Source organism: Protopterus annectens, chromosome 10.part0 (genome assembly GCF_019279795.1).
Source record: "Protopterus annectens isolate FY-2018-M chromosome 10.part0, PAN1.0, whole genome shotgun sequence".
In the NCBI taxonomy this organism is placed as follows: domain Eukaryota; kingdom Metazoa; phylum Chordata; order Ceratodontiformes; family Protopteridae; genus Protopterus; species Protopterus annectens.
The window spans coordinates 1,452,503,779-1,452,524,233 of record NC_056744.1 but is presented as its reverse complement, the minus strand read 5'-3'; the positions used below and the strand labels follow the sequence as shown (position 1 = coordinate 1,452,524,233).

General features: G+C 43.7%; 1 protein-coding gene across 2 annotated transcripts in view; it reads right to left on the bottom strand.

Moving 5' to 3' along the window:
• The window catches only part of EPS15 (epidermal growth factor receptor pathway substrate 15), a 2,462,763-nt gene that overhangs the window by 1,723,480 nt on the left and 718,828 nt on the right, over window positions 1–20,455 (bottom strand). For both annotated transcript variants that reach the window (XM_044086083.1, XM_044086082.1), the window contains exon 6: window positions 18,441–18,506. In XM_044086083.1, coding sequence (XP_043942018.1) covers window positions 18,441–18,506 — 66 coding nt within the window. The remainder of the gene's footprint in view (window positions 1–18,440; window positions 18,507–20,455) is intronic.

Genomic DNA, 20,455 nt, shown 5'->3' with positions numbered 1-20,455 from the left:
TTTTACAATGTGCTCCAGGGCATCACTATTGAAGTGTAGGAAATGTTGCTGAATCCATTTTTAGAACTGTAACTTTACCAATAAATGTTTCGATAATTGAAGTTCTCTAGCAAAATGGTATTTGGTTTGATAGTTAATGATTTACTGGTGTTGTCTCATTGTGTCCTAAATAGAGTATAGTCATTAGGAATCAATATCCTGTGTACCCTGTAAAAATAAAGTACAGTTGTGTACACTTACCATAAATGTAGATGTTCGAGTGTATTCACTGTTGCAGTCATTACATTTGGGTTATCTGCTTGCAGATAGCCCTCAGTCGGCCTGATTAACAAAGTCTTGGGTCCTGCGTTGGTTGCTGTCCTCCCTTCCTCCGTGACGTCAGGGATATAAAACATGCAACCAATGTCATTATATCAGTTTTTCTTGCCCCAGATGTCAGGTGCCCTCCTAATGGGAAGCAATTAAATCTATAAATATACAAGTTTATACCTCCAACAAAAAAGCAAATACACCAAAAAGCTTTTGAGCATAGTAAAGGAGAGTAGAGGAATAGCCAAAAGAAGTAAGGGGGCTGGAGGGAGGGTAAAGTACAGTTTTGTACCTACCATAAATGTAGATGTTCGAGTGTTCACCCTGCTGCAGTCATCACACTTGGGTTATCCTGCAGTCAGGCGGTCCCGCAGTCGGCCCGAATTCCAAAGTCTTGGTCCGGTGTCGGTTGCTGTCGCTTCCTCCCTGACGTCAGAGCGCCAGGGGTACATAAGAGGCATCCGACACCATTTTCTTCAGTTTTTCTTGCCCCAGATGTCAGGTGCCCCCAAAGGGTAGGCAAAATATATATATATATATATATATATATATATATATATATATATATATATACACATATGGCTATGTAAAAATAAAACAAAACCCTTAGGTACAAGCAAATACACCACAGAGGTAGTCCAGGATAAAGTGGTAGAGCTAAGTTCAGCTAGTTCAGAGGGGATGGAGGGAGGGTAACCTGGACTGCAGCAGGGTGAACCCTCGAACATCTACATTTACGGTAGGTACAAAACTGTACTATGTTCGTGTTACCCTGCTGCAGTCATCACACTTGGCTAAAGAGGGGAGGTGGAGTCAAACAAGGTTAGAAGAAGCTAGTAGGCCCTGCAAAACTGCAGTGGCAAAACTAGCTCTAGTCTTAGAGTAAAGAGGTAAGTGATAGTGTTTGGTGAAGGTGTGCACTGAACTCCAAGTAGCAGCTTCCAGAATTCCTTGGTTGGCACTCCCCTGAGAAAGGCTGCTGATGTAGCTGTTGCCCTAGTAGAATGGGACCTAATGTTAGCAGGTACTGGTTTCCCATGATGTGTGTAGCAGAAATGTATGCAATGTCCTATCCATTTAGAAATGGTCTGTTTTGAGATAGCTTTTCCTTGTGATCCTGTAGCATAGGCTACAAAGAGCTGGTCAGTTTTTCTGAAAGCCTTAGTTTTGTCCAAATAGTAACGTAATTGCCTGTGAATGTCCAAAGAGTGTAGGAGTCTTTCTCCTTTGTTCTGGGGATTTGGGAAGAAGGTGGGCAAGTGAATGGTTTGGTTTAGGGCCACACTGGCATAAAGGAAGGATTAGTTCGTAGAGAAACTCTGTCTTGATGGAAAATGAGGAAAGGTTCCACTGCCATTAATGCCTTTAGCTCTGAGACTCTTCTAGCTGAGGTTATTGCTAGAAGTAGGGCAGTTTTCCATGAAAGAAATTTTAAATCAGTTGAGAAGGCCGGTTCAAAGGGCGGCAGTGTAAGCTTTTCCAGGACAAAGTTGAGATCCCAAGTAGGTGTTGGAGCTCTCCTTGGCGGTCTTAAGTTCTTAGCCCCTCTGAGGTACTGTCTTAGGAGTGGATGTGAAAATAAAGGAGGATCCGTGCTGAAATTGCTGAGGCGTGGATCTTAATAGATGAAAAGGAAAGTCTTTTGTGTAACATCTCAGTTAAATATTGTAGAATCTGAGGAATGTTCGGCTCCAGGGGATTTAGGCCTTTTCCATTTGTCTGAATAGGTTTTCCTGGTGCTGAGCCTCCTGGCCTCCAGAATGACATCCATAACAGCTTTGGATAAAGGTGTTGGCTGGTTGTTTAGGTAATTTGCCATGCAGCCAGGTTTAAAGTCTTGAGCTGGCTGTGTAGAATCAGATTGTCTCACTGGGTGAGCAGGTGAGGAATTTGTGGCAAAATCCATGGTGGGCCCTGGGCCATGTTCCTTAAAATTGGATACCAATGTTGGTGTGGCCAGTCTGGTGCAACAAGAATCATTTGTGGCCTCTCTAATCTGACTTTCAGCAGTACCTTTGCTAGAAGAGGCAGTGGAGGGAAGGCATATACTGTTAATGTTTTCCAAGTGAATGAGAGGGCGTCCACTTTCCAAGCTAATGGATGGAAGGTCCTTGTGCAAAATTTTTGAACTTGGTGGTTGTGGGGGCTTGCAAACAGATCTATGTCTGGGCGTCCCCATTTTTGAGCTATCATTGCAAATACTTGTGGATGTAGTTTCCATTCGTGTGGATCCATGATATTTCTGCTTAGGTCGTCTGCCAATGTGTTTTTCTTTCCTGGCAGGAATTGTGCTTGTAATTGAACCTGGTAAGACAGTGCAGTGTTCCACAAGGCCATTGCTTGGCTGCATAGAGGGTAGGAATGTGTGCCCCCTTGCTTGTTTATGTACCACATAACTGTGGTGTTGTCTGTCTTTATTAGTAGTTGTCCTGGGTGTAGAAGGTCCTTGAAAGCTGTTCGGGCATTCTGCACTGCTAGCATTTCTTTTTGATTGATGTGCAGGTGTCTCTGATCTGTAGCCCATTTGCCCTGAATGCACTGTCCTGCCATGTGTGCTCCCCAGGCATAGTCCGATGCATCTGTTGTCATAGTTTGCCTGGCTGTGGGTAAGGTGAAAGGCTGACCCTTGTTGAGGTGACATGCCTGTGCCCACCATAGAAACTCCTGTTGAAGGCAGGGAATGAGTGGAACCATTGTTTCCAAGCTGTGGCTGTGCTGAGTCCATACACTTTTCAGGTACCATTGTAATTTCCTCATATGCAGTTTTGCAAATGGTATTATTAGTATGCAAGATGCCATGAATCCCAAGGCCTGCAGAATTTTTCTTGCAGGGAGTTGGGTCTTTATTGCCATTATTTTGAAATATTGAAACAGCTGCCGTTGTTTGTCTGGCGTGAGATAAGCCATCTGGGCCGTTGTATTCAAGCTGGCACCCAGGAATATTATATTTTGTGAGGGCACTAATTTTGATTTCTTTTTGTTTACTGTGTACCCTAGGCAACTTAGAAGGTGTTTGACAAATGCCAGATGCTGTAAAAGAATGTCCTTGCTTTCTGCTTGAATAAGACAGTCGTCCAGGTATGGGTATATTTGAATTCCTCTTTGTCTGCAGTATGCAATTACTGGTGGCAGGCATTTTGTGAAGACCCTGGGCGCAGTAGATAAGCCAAAGGGCAGTGCAGAGAATTGATAATGCGTTGAACCTGCAATGAAGCGGAGGTATCTTCTGCAATTTTGTCTGATAGGGACATGCAGGTATGCCTCCTTGAGGTCCAAAGTGACTAGCCAAGCATTCTTGCCCAGCATGGGAAGAAGCTGCTGTAGTGTTAGCATCTTGAATTTTGGTACTTGCAGATAGGTGTTCAGAATTGAAAGATCCAGAATGGGTCTCCATGCTTTGTCCTTTCTTGGAACTAGGAAGAGTCTTGAGTAAAATCCTTGTCCTTGCTCCTGTGTAGGTACCTGTTGAATGGCTTTCATGTTCATGAGAGTTGTAATTTGTTTTTGCGCCTCTGCCCATTGATTTGGTGGCAGGTTTGGCATTCCTTTGATCCTTGGTAAGGTATGAAAGTGGAATCTGTATCCTTGAGAGACAATGTTTAGAACCCATTTGTCTTTTGTGATGATGTGCCAGTTGTCTGCAAAAAATGCTAGTTTTCCTCCCAAGGGTGTTGCCAGGAGAGATTTGCTTGGTAGTTTGAGGATAGAGTCATTGTGTCTGCCTTCTGCTAGGTTGGGGACTGTCTTCTCCTCCTTTCTGGGTAGCAGAACCCCATTGGCGAGGTTTGTAAGGGCCCTTTGACTGACCTCTGCCCCTTGGGCGTCTGTATTTGCCCCTCTGTGATCTGTCTGAAGCTGGAAAGGACCAATCTTTTGTTGGCCAATTTCTGCTGAAGCGAGGGGGTTGTACCTGCAAGAAATCCTTGACCGTTTGCATAGATTTAGATTTATCCTCCATTTTCTTTAAGACCTCTTCTGCTTTGACACCAAATAATACATCCTGTTGTAAAGGTGCATCTAATAATTTTGTTTTAACATGACCAGGGAGGGTTTGCTCTTTTAACCAAGCATTTCTACAAATGACAGAGCCAGTAACAGCTGCTCTACAGGAAGCTTCCAGTGAATCAAATCCACATTGTAAAGTATGCTTGCCGACCTGTTCAGCTGCATGCAACAGATCCTGCATTTCCTTGAATTCAGGCTGTTCTGAATGTGTGCTCATTTTTTGTTTTAACTGAGACATCAGGAATTGTTGATATTTCAACATGTGAAACTGGCAATTTAATGCTCACATAGCCAGAGTTGCAGAGGTGTATATTTTCTTTCCCCCTCTATCTAGGGCTCTGGAATCTCTTTCAGAGGGCACAGGATTTTTAGCCATAGAAGCTTTTGCTCCCTTAGGACCCTGGGAAATGGTTTCTGGGTCAGCTATAGGGCTTTTATAAAGGAATTTGTGTGAGTCAGGTACTCTGTAGTATCCGTCTGGTTTGGCTGGAGCAGGAGGTAGAGAGTCTGGATTTAAACTAGACTCCAAGTAGACATCATCCACAATATCTAAAACAGGAGGGATAGCAAGAGGTCTGTGCTGGGGTAATAAAAGGAACTCTCGGAGCCTTTTCTTAGAATCTGAGTAATCCTGGCCTTCCCAGTGGAAATGTTCCCTCATGGTATGTAATGTTTCCCCAAAGGAGTAGTCTTCAGGGGGAGATGCTGAGGGGAATAGAGTCTTCAGCATCAGAATCCTCATAATGTGGAAAAGTGTAATCCTGTTCCTCAGAAGAATCTGAGGAGAGGGAAACCTGGTCAGAGGATGCGTAATCCTCCTATTGTCTTCGTCTTTTATCAGGAGGGGGATGGGAACCCCTGATAAGGGTAACTAAATCTTCAGCCATCTTAAGCATCTGTTTCTTAGGCATGGGGCCTTGACCTGTAGACTGATGAACAGTTTTCTTAGGTTTTAAAGGAGTTTTAAGCTTAGCATAAGATTTAATGGTGAGTGTAGTCGGTCTGAAGACACCTTCTGCAACCGAAGGTGTTTCCTCTGCACCGGTGAGTAATTCTGCTCCTGTGTCGGTAGATGGCTGCGTCGGCCTAGTAGACTCCACTTGGGAGTCGGCAGCTGTCTGGGGTTCCAGCTCTGCGGTCATCAGGGGCTGCGTAGGTACCTCACTGAAAACTGGAGAACCGGTGACAGGCCCAGCTGAGGTTTCGGGGTCTGGCTTATTCCTAGGCTGCCTGTCCTTATCCTTGTGTTTTTTATGAATTGCGGTCGTCGGCTGCTCCGACGGCATGATATAATTAAATTTCCTACCAAAGTAATGCCGTGTAAAATCAAAACGGCGTTTGATAGTGCGTTTATTAAACCTAGCGCAAAACCGACAACCTGCGACGTCGTGGTCTGGGCCTAGGCAAGGAATACAATAGGAATGGAAGTCCTTATGAGGCATTTGCTTCCCACAAGAAATGCAACTGTTAACTTTTTCTGACATCGGACTGAGGCAAGAAAATGTTCCCCAATTGGGTACTTAGCTTTATTGAAGACTTCGGACTGAAATTCAAATCGAAAATCTTAGGTATCGGCCGACCGGCACTTGCAAACTGCTTCTGCTTCGGGCACCGCACGGCAAGAAAGACTGAAGAAAATGGCGTTGGATGCCTCTTATTTACCCCTGGCGCACTGACGTCAGGGAGGAAATGACAGCAACCGACGCCGGACCAAGACTTTGGAATTCGGGCCGACTGCGGGACCGCCTGACGGCAGGATAACCCAAGTGTGATGACTGCAGCAGGGTAACATGATGAACATCCAGGACTGCAAAAGTGAATACACTCGAACATCTACATTTATGGTAAGTGTACACAACTGTACTATGTTCTTCGTGTTTCACTGTTGCAGTCATTACATTTGGGTAGATTCCCAAACCTATGGCTGGGAGGAGGAATTTAGATAGCACTAGGACCAGCTATAAGGCCCTGCAAGACTGTAGTGGCAAAGCCAGCTCTGAATTTGGAGAAAATTGGCAAATGATAATGCTTGGTGAAAGTATGTACAGAACTCCAGGTAGCAGCTTCTAGGATGTCTCTGGTAGGGACGCCTCTGAGAAAGGCTGTAGAGGTAGATGCAACCCTGGTGGAGTGAGGTCTGATCCCCTGTAGGACAGGTTTTCCATGTTGCTTATAGCAGAAATGAATGCAATGGTCTATCCATTTAGAAATGATTTGCTTTGAAATAGCCTTCCCTTCTGCCCCTGCAGCGAATGCCACCAGCAGTTGTTCAGATTTTCTTTGAGGTTTAGTTCTGTCCAAGTAGACTCTAAGTTGTCTGTGCACATCTAAGGAATGCAGTATCCATTCCCCTTTGTTCTGTGGATTGGGAAAGAAGGTTGGCAAATGAATGGACTGATTAAGAGCCACACTGGATACCACCTTGGACATGAAGGATGAGTTGGTTCTGAGGGACACCCTGTCCGCATGAAATATGATGAAAGGCTCCAATGCCATAAGGGCCTGTAATTCAGATACCCTTCTTGCTGAAGTGATTGCTAAAAGGAAAGCCATTTTCCAAGAAAGAAATTTTAAGTCTGCAGTAGCAGCTCGCTGGAAAGGAGGTAGAGTGAGGTTTTCCAAAACAAAGTTAAGGTCCCAGGCTGGGGTTGGAGATCTCCTGGGTGGTCTCAAATTTCTGGCCGCTCCGAGGAACTGCTTGAGCAGTGGATGACAGAAGAGGGGAGGTTCTGTGTTATAATGAGCTGAAATGGCTGAGGCATGAATTGTGATGGAGGAAAAAGACAGGCCCTTGTGAAGCATCTCAGTTAAGTATTACAAAATCTGAGGTAAATTGGGTGCTGCTGTGCTCATCCCCTGAGACTGGTTCCAGGCACAGAATCTTTTCAATTTTTCAGCATAAGATTTTCTAGTACTAGGCCTCCTTGCCTCTAAAATGATATCCATCACAGGTGTACAGAGGGATGGTAAAGGAGAGATTAGGTAATTAGCCAGGCTGCTAGGTTCAGTGTTAGAAGCTGAGGGTGCAGAATCTGGTTCTCCTGTTGAGACAACAGGGATAGTGTCTGAGGAAGGTGCCATGGGGATAACAGTGACACACTGCGCAGGAGGGGGTACCAGTGTTGGCGTGGCCAGTCTGGGGCAATCAAAATCATCCTTGGCTTGTCCTGTTTGATTTTTAGTAGTACTTTGGAGAGCAGAGGCAGAGGGGGGAAGGCATAGACTGATAGTTTTTTTCCAGCTGAAGGACAGAGCATCCACTTTCCAGGCTTGTTTGTGGGGAGTCTTTGTGCACAATTTGTCCAATTGCTAGTTCTGGGGAGAGGCAAACAGGTCTATATCTGGGCTCCCATATTTGCTTGTCAACATGTTGAAAATCCTTGGTTCCAGTTTCCACTTGTGTGGGTCCATGAGGTTTCTGCTTAGTCCGTTTGCCAGTGCATTTAATTTTCCTGGCAGGAATTGAGCTTGTAGGTGCACTTGGTAGCTCAAGGCTGTGTTCCACAATGCCATGGCTAGTCAGCAGAGGGGGTAAGAATGTGTACCCCCCTGCTTGTTTATGTACCACATAACAGTGGTGGTGTCAGTCTTTACAATTAGCTGTCCTGGAAGAATGTAGTCCTTGAAGGCTGTCAGCACATTCTGTACAGCTAACATTACTTTTTGATTGATATGCAAGTGCATTTGACTTGGGTTCCATTTGCCCTGAATGCACTTCCCTGCCAGGTGAGCCCCCCATGCATAGTCTGATGCGTCTGTTGTTAGGGTTTGGGTGGCAGGGGGTGGTGTGAAATGTAGTCCCTTGTTTTGGTGGCAGGCCTCTGCCCACCAAAGGAACTCTAGGTGTGGGCAAGGTATGATACGAATCATTGCTTCTAAATCCTGATAATGTTGACACCATAGGCTTTTTAGATACCAATGCAGCTTCCTCATATGCAGTCTTGGATATGGAATTGGAAGAATGCAGGAGGCCATGAATCCCAATTGTAGTTTCCTCATATACAGTCTTGATTATGGAATTAGAAGAATGCAGGAGGCCATGAACCCCAAGGCTTGCAGTATTTGTCTTGCAGATAGGGTTTTTGTGGCCACTTGTTTGAAGTAAGTTGTCAAATGAATGTTTCTCTGGCATGAGGAAAGCCATCTGGGAAGTTGTATTCTAGCTTGCTCCCAGGAATATAATTTGTTGACAAGGTATTAGGTGTGATTTCTTTTCGTTTATGGTGTACCCCAGACAAGTTAGAACCCTTTGTACAAAGGCCAGATGATTCAAAAGTATGTCCTGGCTTTCTGCCTGAAATAGACAATCGTCCAGGTATGGGTATATCTGAATATGTCTTTGCCTGCAAAATGAAATAACTGGAGCTAGGCATTTTGTGAATACCCTGGGCACAGTAGATAAGCCAAAGGGCAGTGCAGAGAACTGATAGTGCGTGTAGCCTGCTTTGAAGCGTAGGTATCTTCTGCAAGATTCCCTCATTGGGATGTGCAGGTATGCTTCTTTTAAATTTAGTGTTGCCAAACAGGCATCTTTGCCTAGCATAGGAAGCAACTGGTGAAGAGTCAGCATCTTGAATTCTGGAATCTCCAAAAAGGTGTTTTCAGTAGACAGGTCCAGGATAGGATGCCATGAATGGTCTTTTCTGGGTACCAGGAAAAGTCGAGTAGAAACCTTGTCCCTTTTCCTCTTCTGGTACCAACTGAATAGCCCCCATGCTTAAAAGAGAAAGTACTTGTTTTTGGGCCTCTGCCCACTGATTTGGGGGTAGGTCTGGCCACCCGCTTGGTGTTGGCAAAGTGTGGAAGTGAAATCTGTATCCCTGGTACACTATATTTAAAACCCATTTGTCCTGGGGGTAATGAGTTCCCAGTTCTTTGCATGAAGAGCAATCTTTCACCCAAAGAGGCAGTCAGTTGATAAGTGCTGGGAAATTTTAAAAGGAAGTCACTGAGACAGTTTACCATGGGGGGAGTCTTATTACTCCCAGATTTGGAAGTGGAGGCCCCCCACTGCTTAGTCCTGTGCGTACCCTGGGACTGCAGCCTGGGAGCTCTGCTGGATATGGGTTTGGACTGAAGGTCTGGAAGAGGCAGGAATGGACCAATTCTTGGAAGGCCAATGCCTACTAAATCTTGGAGGTTGTACTTGTAAAAAATCTTTAACAGTTTGCATAGATTTAGCTTTTTCTTTCATCTTTTTAAGAACTTCTTCTGCCTTGTTGCCAAACAGGCGGTCCTGGTTTAGGGGAGCATCCAGTAATTTTGCTTTAACATGATCTGGTAGGGAACTGCTCCTTAAGCCAAGCATGCCTTCTAAGTACAGACCCAGTTACAGCAGCCCTGCAAGATGCCTCTAGAGAGTCAAAACCACATTGTAAATTATGTTTTCCAAACTGTTAATCTGAATGCAATAAATCCTGTAAATCCTTATTCTCAGCACAATCAGGACAAAACATCCTTTTCTGTTTAAGCAATCCAATAATAGGCTGCTGATACTTCAACAGCTGCCTGTCAGGTGCCAGGATCCGCCACATAACGCATGCACTCAGGTCACTCCACAGCAAGTACAAATATGACTCTGTCATTGTCCATATTGGTGTGAATAACCTGAGACGTACCTCCCTGGACTACATGAAAAGAGACATGGAGGAGCTCTCCGATCTTGTAGCCCAGGCCAGTATGACCCTAGCCCTGAGTAGCATTCTGCCATCACCCAGAATGACACCACAGTACAAGGACAAAATGATTGACTTTAACAATTGGCTAAGCTTCTGGTGTCATTCTGAGGGAATCCAGTATCTGTCTGTCTGGGATGACACGATTGACAGACCACGCTGCTTTGCAGAGATGGCCTGCACCTGTCGCCCTTGGGATTCCTGATACTGGCAAAGGCTCTTGCCACCCATATAGTGCCTTTTTTAGGCATGGTTCAAATGACAACTTCACCACTGTAACAGGTACAAGCATGCAAAATCTGAGGGTAATGCTACTCAATGCTAAAAGTCTAAACCTCAAAATGCACTCACGAGAGGCACTCCTTAAAATGGAGAACATTGACATCTGTGCAGTGGCAGAGACCTGGTTCAAAGCTCCAGAGAGCACCCCTGCATTACCAGGCTATAAATCATACCACACCTTTCGGCCACCATACCCGGACCGAAACACGAAAGGTGGAGGAGTGTCCATATTCATTAAGGATATCCACACCTCCAAGCTAGTGGCTCAGCATAATGCATCCGAGATTATCCAAGTTCAACTAACTCTGGGCAAAACCACAATCCATATTGTAGCTTGCTACAGACCCCCCACCATGCCACAGGATTCCCACTCCTCTTCTTGATACACTGGAAAATATTAAGGTACAACCCAACACTCTAATAATGGGTGATTTCAACTACCCCACCATTAACTGGGAAAATTACTCATGTACCAACTCTTTTGCTCAACGTTTTCTGGAAATCATCAATTCCAGTGCCTTGGATCAACTTATCCACACCCCCACCAGGGGCAGCAATATCCTAGACCTGGTCATCACCAACATAGGTGACTGGTGTGCCACACCAGAAGTCAGCTCCTCGTTGGTCAGATCCGACCACAAGCTAATCACCCTAGACATCCACATCCCGCTCCCACCCCCCATTAGGAAAATAACCGTAAAACATATCTCCAAAGCCAACTTCACGCTTCTTAAGACATTAGGGAGAGCATGATCCATGCACTCGTGTAAGTGCTTACAAAGTGCATTTGTGTAGGATTCGGCAGTCATACCTCTATTTTCCGTCTGCATGGGTGTCATGAAGTTTGCCACTTCTGTCTTAAGAAGTGTGAAGTTGGCTGTGGAGAAGTTTTTTACTACGGTTTCCCTAATTGGGGGTGGGGGTGGGATGTGGATGTCTAGGCTGATTAGCTTGTGGTCAGATCTGACCAACGAGGAATTGACCTCTGGTGTGGAACACCGGTTTCCCATGTTGGGGATCTACATCATCTACAATGTCTAACACAGGCGGAATAGCTAGAGGCCTGTGCTAAGGTAGTAAGAGAAAATCCCTGAGCCTCTTTTAAGATTCTGAAAAATCTTGGCTCTCCCAGTGGAAATGCTCCCTCATGGTATGCAAGGTTTCCTCAAAGGAATAGTCCTTTGGAGGAGATGCTGAAGGTATAGATTCTTCAGCATCAGAATCCTCATAGGGGGAAAGAGAATATTCCTGATCAGAAGAGGAATCAGGAGAAATAGAAACCTGGTCTGAAGATTCATAGTCACTGTCTTGCCTAGGCCTCTTATCAGGAGGGGGATGGGAACCCCTGATCAAGGTAATCAAGTCTTCGACCATTTTGAGCATCTGTTTTTTGGGCATAGAGGCCTGTCCACGTGGCTCTTAAGTTTGTTTCCTTGCTTTAGAAGGTGCTTTAGTCTTTGCCTTTGATACTGAAGTTGTTGTAATGTAAAGATATTTAGGTCTGAATACATCCTCAGAAGCCAGTGCCTGCTCAGTGGCTCCGAACCCATCTGAGGGATTAGCGTCCGAGGCACCAATACCTTGAGTATCCAGCAGCATGGCCGACTCCACGTGGGAGTCGGTAGCGGCCTGCGACTCTAAAGTAGCAGGCGTCAGGGACTGCGAAGGCGCCTCACTGAGAACCAGCGACTGGCTTAGGAGAAGCTTCGTTGTCGGTTTTGGGACTCGGTTGTTTTTCTTTTTCTTTGCGTTTTTTGTAAACTCCGGTAGTCAGATGGCAATCCGACGACATTTCAGGATAATTAAACCGGAGTCCAAAAAAGTTTAAAGCAAAATCATACCGACGCTTAATAGTGCATTGGTTAAATCTAGCACAAAACCGACAACCAGTAATGCTGTGATCAGGGCCTAGGCAAGGAATACAATAAGAATGAAAATACTTATGAGGTATTTGCCTTCCACATGAAATACAATTATTAACTTTTTCTGACATTGGTCTGGAGCAAGAAAAAAGTTTCCCCAATGGGGTACTTAGCTTTACTGAAGACTTTGGATCTGAAACTCAAACACGAAAATCTCAGGAGTCGGCTGACCGCCACTTGCGAACTGCTTCAGCTTGGGGCACCGCGCGGCAAGTAAGTGCAAAGAAAATGGCGTTGGCTGCTTCTTTCATACCCCCGACAACCTGACGTCAGGGAAGGGGTGACAGCAGCCGACGCAGGACCCAAGACTTTGGAATTCAGGCCGGCTGAGGGCAACCTGCCAGCAGGATTACCCAAATGTAATGACTGCAACAGTGAAACACGAAGAACATCAGCATGTGACATACATAGTTAAGCTATTAAGGAGTGTCTGCAGAAATGTATGAAAAATGTGGAATGTTTTTCTTTTACTTAAATGTAAAAGTGGAAGATAATACTGCCATATTGGGATGATGTATGCTGGCAGTGAAAACATTACATTAAAACATGGTAGGTAACATGAAGCCATTCTGAGAGACATTTTTTTTAAAGTAAGCTGTTATAACTGTTAGCTACATGTTCAATAATAAATTAATTTCATAACAGCTGTGTGACCAGCTGGTGAACAAATGGTGCCATCTGATGCAAAACATTAAGACATAGAATGCTGTCACTGATAACTGCCATCTAACACAATTACTGTACAGTAATACTGTTTAAAATATTGTGAAAATATTGTGAAAACATTATATGCTTAATTTGCACAGATAAGCCAATAGCATAAAATTAACAGTATGCTACTTCCTGTCATTGTATGTCACCAGAAAGCTTTCAAACAGATGAATAATTCCCCACTGATACCATGGATTTCTTTTGCACACTTAAATAGTCCATTGTTTATCTGTAACAAAAGTCGGTACTTCCGTATTATAGCAACCAGATTTGTAACCTCCTGTGATTCATAATGTTTCTGTGAAAAGACTTTATGTGTAAGTAAACTGGGTGTGCAAACTCCTAATTACCGGTTTTTCTCAATGGTTGTGAAAGACAAACAGGAATAAGCAAGGTAAGCAGGAGTTTGTCAACCAACTGAAAACAGACATTTTGCATCAATCGCGTGTTGTAAAACACACACCCTTGAATCATGTTGTGTCCTGAAATTGGACAGATGACCCGTGTAAAAGTGAAATTGTGTTTTATTACTTCTTTCTTGTACTTTTTAATTCAGATTCCTACATCAACCCTTGAGAAACAGTTGCTCAGAAACACTTGCACTGATTAACTACTGTAATATAGTACTTTTCTGACACCTGGTAGAATGGAATAATGGACGTTGAACCAAAGGTTCCCTATTAGAAGACCGAAGATGCATTCCTTCGAATGCGTCTTGGTTGAACTCAAAAGCCTGAAACGGCAAAATATCGAAGAGGCTTTTAAGCAAATTCTTTCCCTGGGAAATAATTCTCTTGGCCGCTTCGATACTTTGCCATTTTCAGCACTGTAGTGCGGTCTCGGAGTTGGTATATTTAAAAAGGGGTGTGTGGGGGGCATAGCCCCCCCACATCGGGGGATGTGGGGGACAAAGCCCCCCACTTAATGTAATGTTTAAAGTATTTTTTTTTTTTGTTGGAACAACGATTTTTTTTTCCCTAGGAAAAGAATCGCTGTTCTGACAGTTCGAAATTGTAAGCTTTCGCTTACATAGGGTCAATTAATCACCGTTCGCTTTTTTAAGCGTTTGGTGATCTAATATAGACCCGAACCAAAGTATCAGTTTGCTGCACTTCTCATCGGTGTGCTGTGCCTCCAAGTGTCTGATCCATGTTGGTGTAACAGCAGGGAAATCCTTCTGCATGGAGACAAAATGTGCCTAAAAGTGACATTAAGGCAAACGTTCACATAACTTCGTAAATTGATATGCAGGTGCTTCTGATCCTTTGTCCAAAGGCCCTGCAGACAGTTGCCCTGAAAATGGGCTCCCCATGCATAATCTGAAGCGTCCGTGGTTAGTATCTGACTGGCTGGAGGCAGACTGAAGGATTTTCCTTTGTTTAGAGTACATGCCTTGGACCACCAAAGGAATTCCTTTTGAAGACAAGGCAGGACAGTGATCTGTATTGTCTAAACTGTGGCAATGCTGAGACCATACACTTTTTAGGTACCACTGTATTTTCCTCATATGTAGTCTTGCATATATGGTACGAGAAGGATGCAGGAGGCCATGTAACCCAAAGCCTGCAGGAATTTCCTTGCAGATAGCCGAGTTAATGTTGCCAAGGTTTTGAAAGTTGAAGCCAGCTGTAATTGTTTTTCGTATGTCAGAAATGCCATCTGGGTTGTTGTGTTTAGAAGAGCACCCAGAAAAGTTATCTGTTGTGAGGGTGTCAAATTTGACTTTTTTATGTTTACAGTGAATCCCAGGAACTTGAGTAGATTCTGAACAAATTCTAGATGCTGGAGTAAGACATCCTTGCTGTCTGCCTGAATAAGACAGTCGTCCAGATAAGGGTAAATTTGAATTCCCTTGAGTCTGCAATAAGCTACTACTGGAGCCAGGCATTTGGTGAAGACCCTGGGCGCAGTGGACAATCCAAAGGGCAGCGCAGAGAATTGATAGTGCCTCGATCCGGCCTTGAACCTGAGGTATTTTCTGCATTCCTGCCTGAAGGGAATGTGTAAATATGCCTCCTTTAAATCCAAAGTTACCATCCATGCATTTTTGGTCAGCATTGGAAGTAGCTGCTGTAGAGTAAGCATCTTGAATTTTGCTATCTCGAGAAAAGTGTTAAAGACTGACAGATCCAGAATGGGTCTCCATGAATTTTGCTTTCTGGGGACTAGAAAGAGCCTTGAGTAAAAACCTTGTCCCATCTCTGAAAGTGGAACCAGTTCTATGGCTTTCATAGCCAAGAGAGCTTCCACCTGGTTTAAGGCCTCTAACCACTGATGCTTTGGAAGAACCAGCCATCCGCTTGGTCTTGGTAGGGTATGAAAATGGAATTTGTAACCTCTTGAAACCACATCCAGAACCCACTTGTCTTGGGTTATATGAGTCCAATTTAGGTGAAAAAGAGAAAGTTTTCCTCCGAGAGGGGCTTCCAGGCAAGAAGTTCCTGCAGCCCAACAAAGGGAGTCATTGAGCCTGTTTTCTATGAGCTTGCAACCTGTCCTCTCCTCCCCTAGGGGTGGAAGCAGTCCACTGTCTTGGTCTATAAGAGGCTTGCGTTTGAGGCCTACCTCGGGAGCGTCTGTATCTACCCCTCTGAGACCTGTCTGAATTGGGAAAGGACCAATTTTTTGTAGGCCAATTCCTACTAAATCTGGGTGGCTGTACTTGTAAGAAATCTTTAACTGTTTGCATGGATTTTGCCTTGTCCTCCATCTTCTTTATCACCTCTTCAGCCTTAGGTCCAAACAAAACATTATGCTGAACAGGAGCATCCAATAACTTAGCTTTTACTTGATCTGGCAAGTTTTGTTCCTTTAACCAAGCATGCCTTCTAATGACTGTGCCAGAGGCAGCAGCCCTACAAGAAGCCTCCAAGGCATCAAATCCACAGTGTAAACCATGCTTCCCAACTTGTTCAGTGGCATACATTAAGTCATGTAATTCCTTATCATCTGCACAGGCGGAAATGGAAGTTAGCTTTTGTTTCAAAACAGACAGAAGAAATTGCTGGTAATTCAGCATATGAAATTGACAGTTTAAAGCCCTAATAGATAAAGTAGCAGAAGTATACACTTTTTTGCCCCATCTTTCTAAAGATCTGGAATCCTTCTCAGTGGGAATGAGGTTTTTAGCAGTAGCGGCCTTAACACCCTTAGGACCCTGAGAAATGGTTTCAGGATCAGCAGTAGGATTCTTGTATAAAAACTGGTGGGAATCAGGAACCCTATATCTGTCTGCCTTAACAGGAGCTGGAGGAAAAGAGTCAGGAGTTAAGTTAGCCTCCGAAAAAGCATCATCCACAATATCCAAAATAGGAGGGATAGCCAGGGGTCTATGTTGGGGAAGAAGAAGAAAATCCCTAAGTCTTTTCTTAGATTCCGAGTACTCCTGTCCTTCCAAGTGAAAATGTTCCCTCATTTCATGTAAAGTTTCCCCAAAAGAGAAATCCTCAGGGGGAGAAGCTGAAGGAATGGATTCCTCAGCATCAGAATCCTCATAAGGAGGGAAAGAATATTCCTGGTCAGAAGAAGAAACTGAAGAAACAGAAGACTGATCAGAGGAGTCATAATACACTTCCTGCCTTGGCCTTTTATCTGGAGGGGGATGTGAACCCCTAATCATAGTAAGCAAGTCCTCCGCCATCTTAAGTAACTGTTTCTGAGACTTGGTTGCCGGATCAGAAGAGGCCTGGGATGTAGTCTTTGATTTGGAAGGAGTCTTTGCCTTTGTCTTTGGCTTTGCCTTTATTAGAAGCTGAGTAGGCCTGAAAACCCCTTCGGAAGCCAGTACCTGCACAGCGGCTCCGGACCCATCCGAAGGAGCATTGTCCGAAGGTCCTGCAACAGAAATATTCAAAGGCCTAGTTGGCTCCTCGTGGGAGTCCGTTTCGGCCATCGGTTCTGAAATGGCCGATGACAGGGGCTGCAAAAGCGCCTCACTGACGACGGCCGAACCTGAAGCTGGCTCTGCTTGTACAGTATCGTCCGATTTGGACCTCAGAGGCCTGTCTTTAACCTTGCGTCGTTTGTGAACTCCGGTAGCCGGAACAGAGTCCGACGACATTTTGTAATTAAAACGCCTACCGAAGTAATGAAATGCAAAATCGTACCTTCGTTTAATCGTACGTTGATTGAATCTAGCACAAAACCGACAACTAGCTACGTCGTGGTCGGGGCCTAAGCAAGGAATACAGTAAGAATGAAAATCCTTATGAGGTATTTGCTTCCCACATGAAATACAATTATTAACTTTTTCTGACATCGGACTGGAGCAAGAAAAAAAGTTTCCCCAACGGGGTACTTAGCTTTGAGTAGGAGAAGAAAGTCTTCGGACTGAAGTACGTTAAGAAAAAATTGTCAGGAGTCAGCCGACCGGCAAATGCGAACTGCTATCACCACACGGCAACAAAAGACTGGAGAACATGGTGTCTGCTGTCAGCTTTGTGCTCCTGACGCTCTGACGTCAGGCAGCATGGCTGAGCAGCCGACACCGGACCCAGACTTTGGGATTCTGGCCAACCGAGGACTGCCTGCCGGCAGGGGAGAACCCTACAGTCATGACTGCAACAGTGAAACACATGAACATCTAATCTACCATCTCATCCAAGCAGACACTAATAGATCCCCTCAGAATAACGTTAACTACTTAGTCAACTAAGGCTAATTCTTTTGTCCTGGCATTGAGACATCACTCTTGATGAAGGCAAGGTACTCTTCAAAACCAGTGTCTTTCCTGCCTCTACTCATGCTTATGTATGGTAAAGTCTGTCACAACTCTCTGGCAAGTCCTTCTGGGTGCAGCACCTCAGGTAATTCACTCCCACATGGGCCATTACTCATATCTGTACAGTTTAACGGATCTTAAGGGTCTTTTGACATCATGGATCCTGGCACTGCAGAACCAGCTTACAGTCTCCTTGTTCTTGTCCAGTCTGCCTTACACAAGGCACAGCAACCCTTCAAAAATTCTCAAGCTATTATCTATCCTACAGAAGACATGGAATGGCTAAGCAAAGAGTCAAGCTACGAATGGTGATGGAAGCAGGTAGTGCATCTGACAGTAACAGCAGCATTTACTGACAATAAAAAAGTTCTTACAAAGCTCTAAGGGAGCAACAGCATTAATGATGGTCCTGCTTTCTTAATTAATACTTCAGCACTGCACAAGTCTACAGGTTTCATGCCCTCTCTTTTTTCCTTTAAAATGTAACAATGGTAATTTCCAGCAATGATTTCAAGACATGGAGTTTGCGAACAGCAAAAAAAAAAAAAAAATATATATATATATATATATATACCATGAGCAGGGAATGCATTCTGCAAACACACATGCAGACATTTTTAGTTGGCTGCATTAAGAAGGAATACCTAAGTGGAAAGCTCTATTTGAGTCCTGTTAAAGCAAGACAGATGCCTTCCCAGTTTCAGCACAGTAGATAGGTGGAGCTACAATACAAAGTCACAAGCTTTTGTTGATTCTTTTTTAATAATTCTCACTTGTTACTACCTTACAAAGAATGTATTCTCAATGATGACTTACCTTAACAGCCCAGGGGATGTCACGAGGTAAGGTTCCACTAAAATGGAGGGGACTACTTGTGTCATGCTGTGGAGAATTAAGGCAAAACAAAGAATTAAAAGCAGTACAGACCAGTGGGCTTGCATATCTATGCACATAACATACATTGATAAATGCACTCACATATGGACATGTGTATGGATATGAATACCCACTCAATACAGGAACTCACGTGCATGCATGCATACTTTAAACACACAGAAACAATCATAACATGCAAACAGATACATATCATTAAAATGCTCTACAGAAAAATAATGTTATCAAGCACACTGTAAACTATACATGACGTGCACAGCTTTCCCCTCCAATAAAAACTTCAAAATATTTCACATTTCGCACAAGATATACTGTACAAGATTTATAAATATATACTATTAAAAGGTTTAAAAAAAATTAATGTTATCAAGCACGATATGCAAAGCTTTTCCGAGTTCACTCTGGTAAAAAATATATTTCATACAGAAAGACACATCGTACAAAATTTAACCTTAACCTGTAAATACAGAAAAATATTGATTTAGTTAATGACTCTCTCTACTTACGATAAAAGCAAGATAAATTACTTATTAAAAGTCAACATGCAGTTTGCATTGGGTGAGATAGGGGGATGATGCCATGACTATGGCTCAGGAGGCCTGAGTTTGAAAAGCAGCCTAGGCACCTAACGACACAAGCATGGCAGAAAAGTGTGCTTATCATGGGGAGGAGGGAGTTGTCAGGGCACCTCTTTCTTTGAGCTCTGACAGAGACCAGAGTTCAGATGGAACATCAGAGTAGGCAAGGCAGGAACAGTAGCAAGGAAGCAACAAGATGGACAACAACTTCCTAACCCCCATTGCAAACAGCTCCTTCTCAATTCATACTTAATTCTAGCCACAGAACACTAACTCCTCCAGTATTCATATTTACCTCCCTCCCTTCTTTTCCCACTTAGCTTACTCCCCTTTCTCAGATTTCACTTTATTCTAACTCCTCTCTTATTTATAAATTTAAAAAAAATCTCCAATTTTCCGTCTTTTACCCATAGCCACCCCCCCCCCCTTTTTTTTTTCTCTTGCTGGACAGTTAACCTTTTTCTATCAACTTCCCCTCTGCTTCTGATTACTGATGTACATGCTGTTGCCTGTAAGAACTAGGGCTTGATATACAGTACGTTCTGTACTCTTATCTTAAACTCTGAATTAATTGTCATTATTTGCCCACTAAATGGGGAATTCCTTATGTACTGGAGATATATGAATGGCTAACATACTGTTTTATTACTTTTTTTGTAAATTACACATTTTAAACTCTCATGCTACAAATTGGAATCCAAGCATTATAATGCATGTTTATATAACCTCGTGTATACTGTACTGTTTGTAAAGATTATTATGGTGTATTTAATACTTAGTGGAGCTTTTCTCCCTGGGCCTCTGCTGAAAAAGGGCACAAGCTCAGTCAGACATTCCCAGTCAAAAAATGTGATATAAATAAGAAATAAATACTTTATTACTGGTCTGTTTGTTAATCAGGTGGGTTGAGCAGAATGTACAAAAGAATCACCTTTCAGCCATGATGCAGGAAGTTGCAACTTAGTCAAATGGCAGTTATGACTTGCCACAACAATAGATATGTAAGATCTTCTGAAAATAAAATCCTATGTAAGGAAGACCCTAGAACTGCCAAGTGCTTGGAGCTCCCCAAAGTAATGCTTTTTCATTACTCTCCCAGTTCCGTCATGTAACCCTGCTCCAGTTATTTGTTGGTGCTTTGTGAAATTACCCTTTCACATACTAGGGTCAGCTATCGTAAGTAAGAGGAAAAGTCATGAGAAATAAGCAGTGCTAACCAGAACCCACTGTATGACGATGGGAATATCACTGAACAACCCAATTACTCTGGGCCCTGGTGTGGAGATGGGTAGGGTGAGAAAATGTTACCCAAGACTGACACGCTTCTTACACACCTAACGTTACGAGAAGTGATAATTT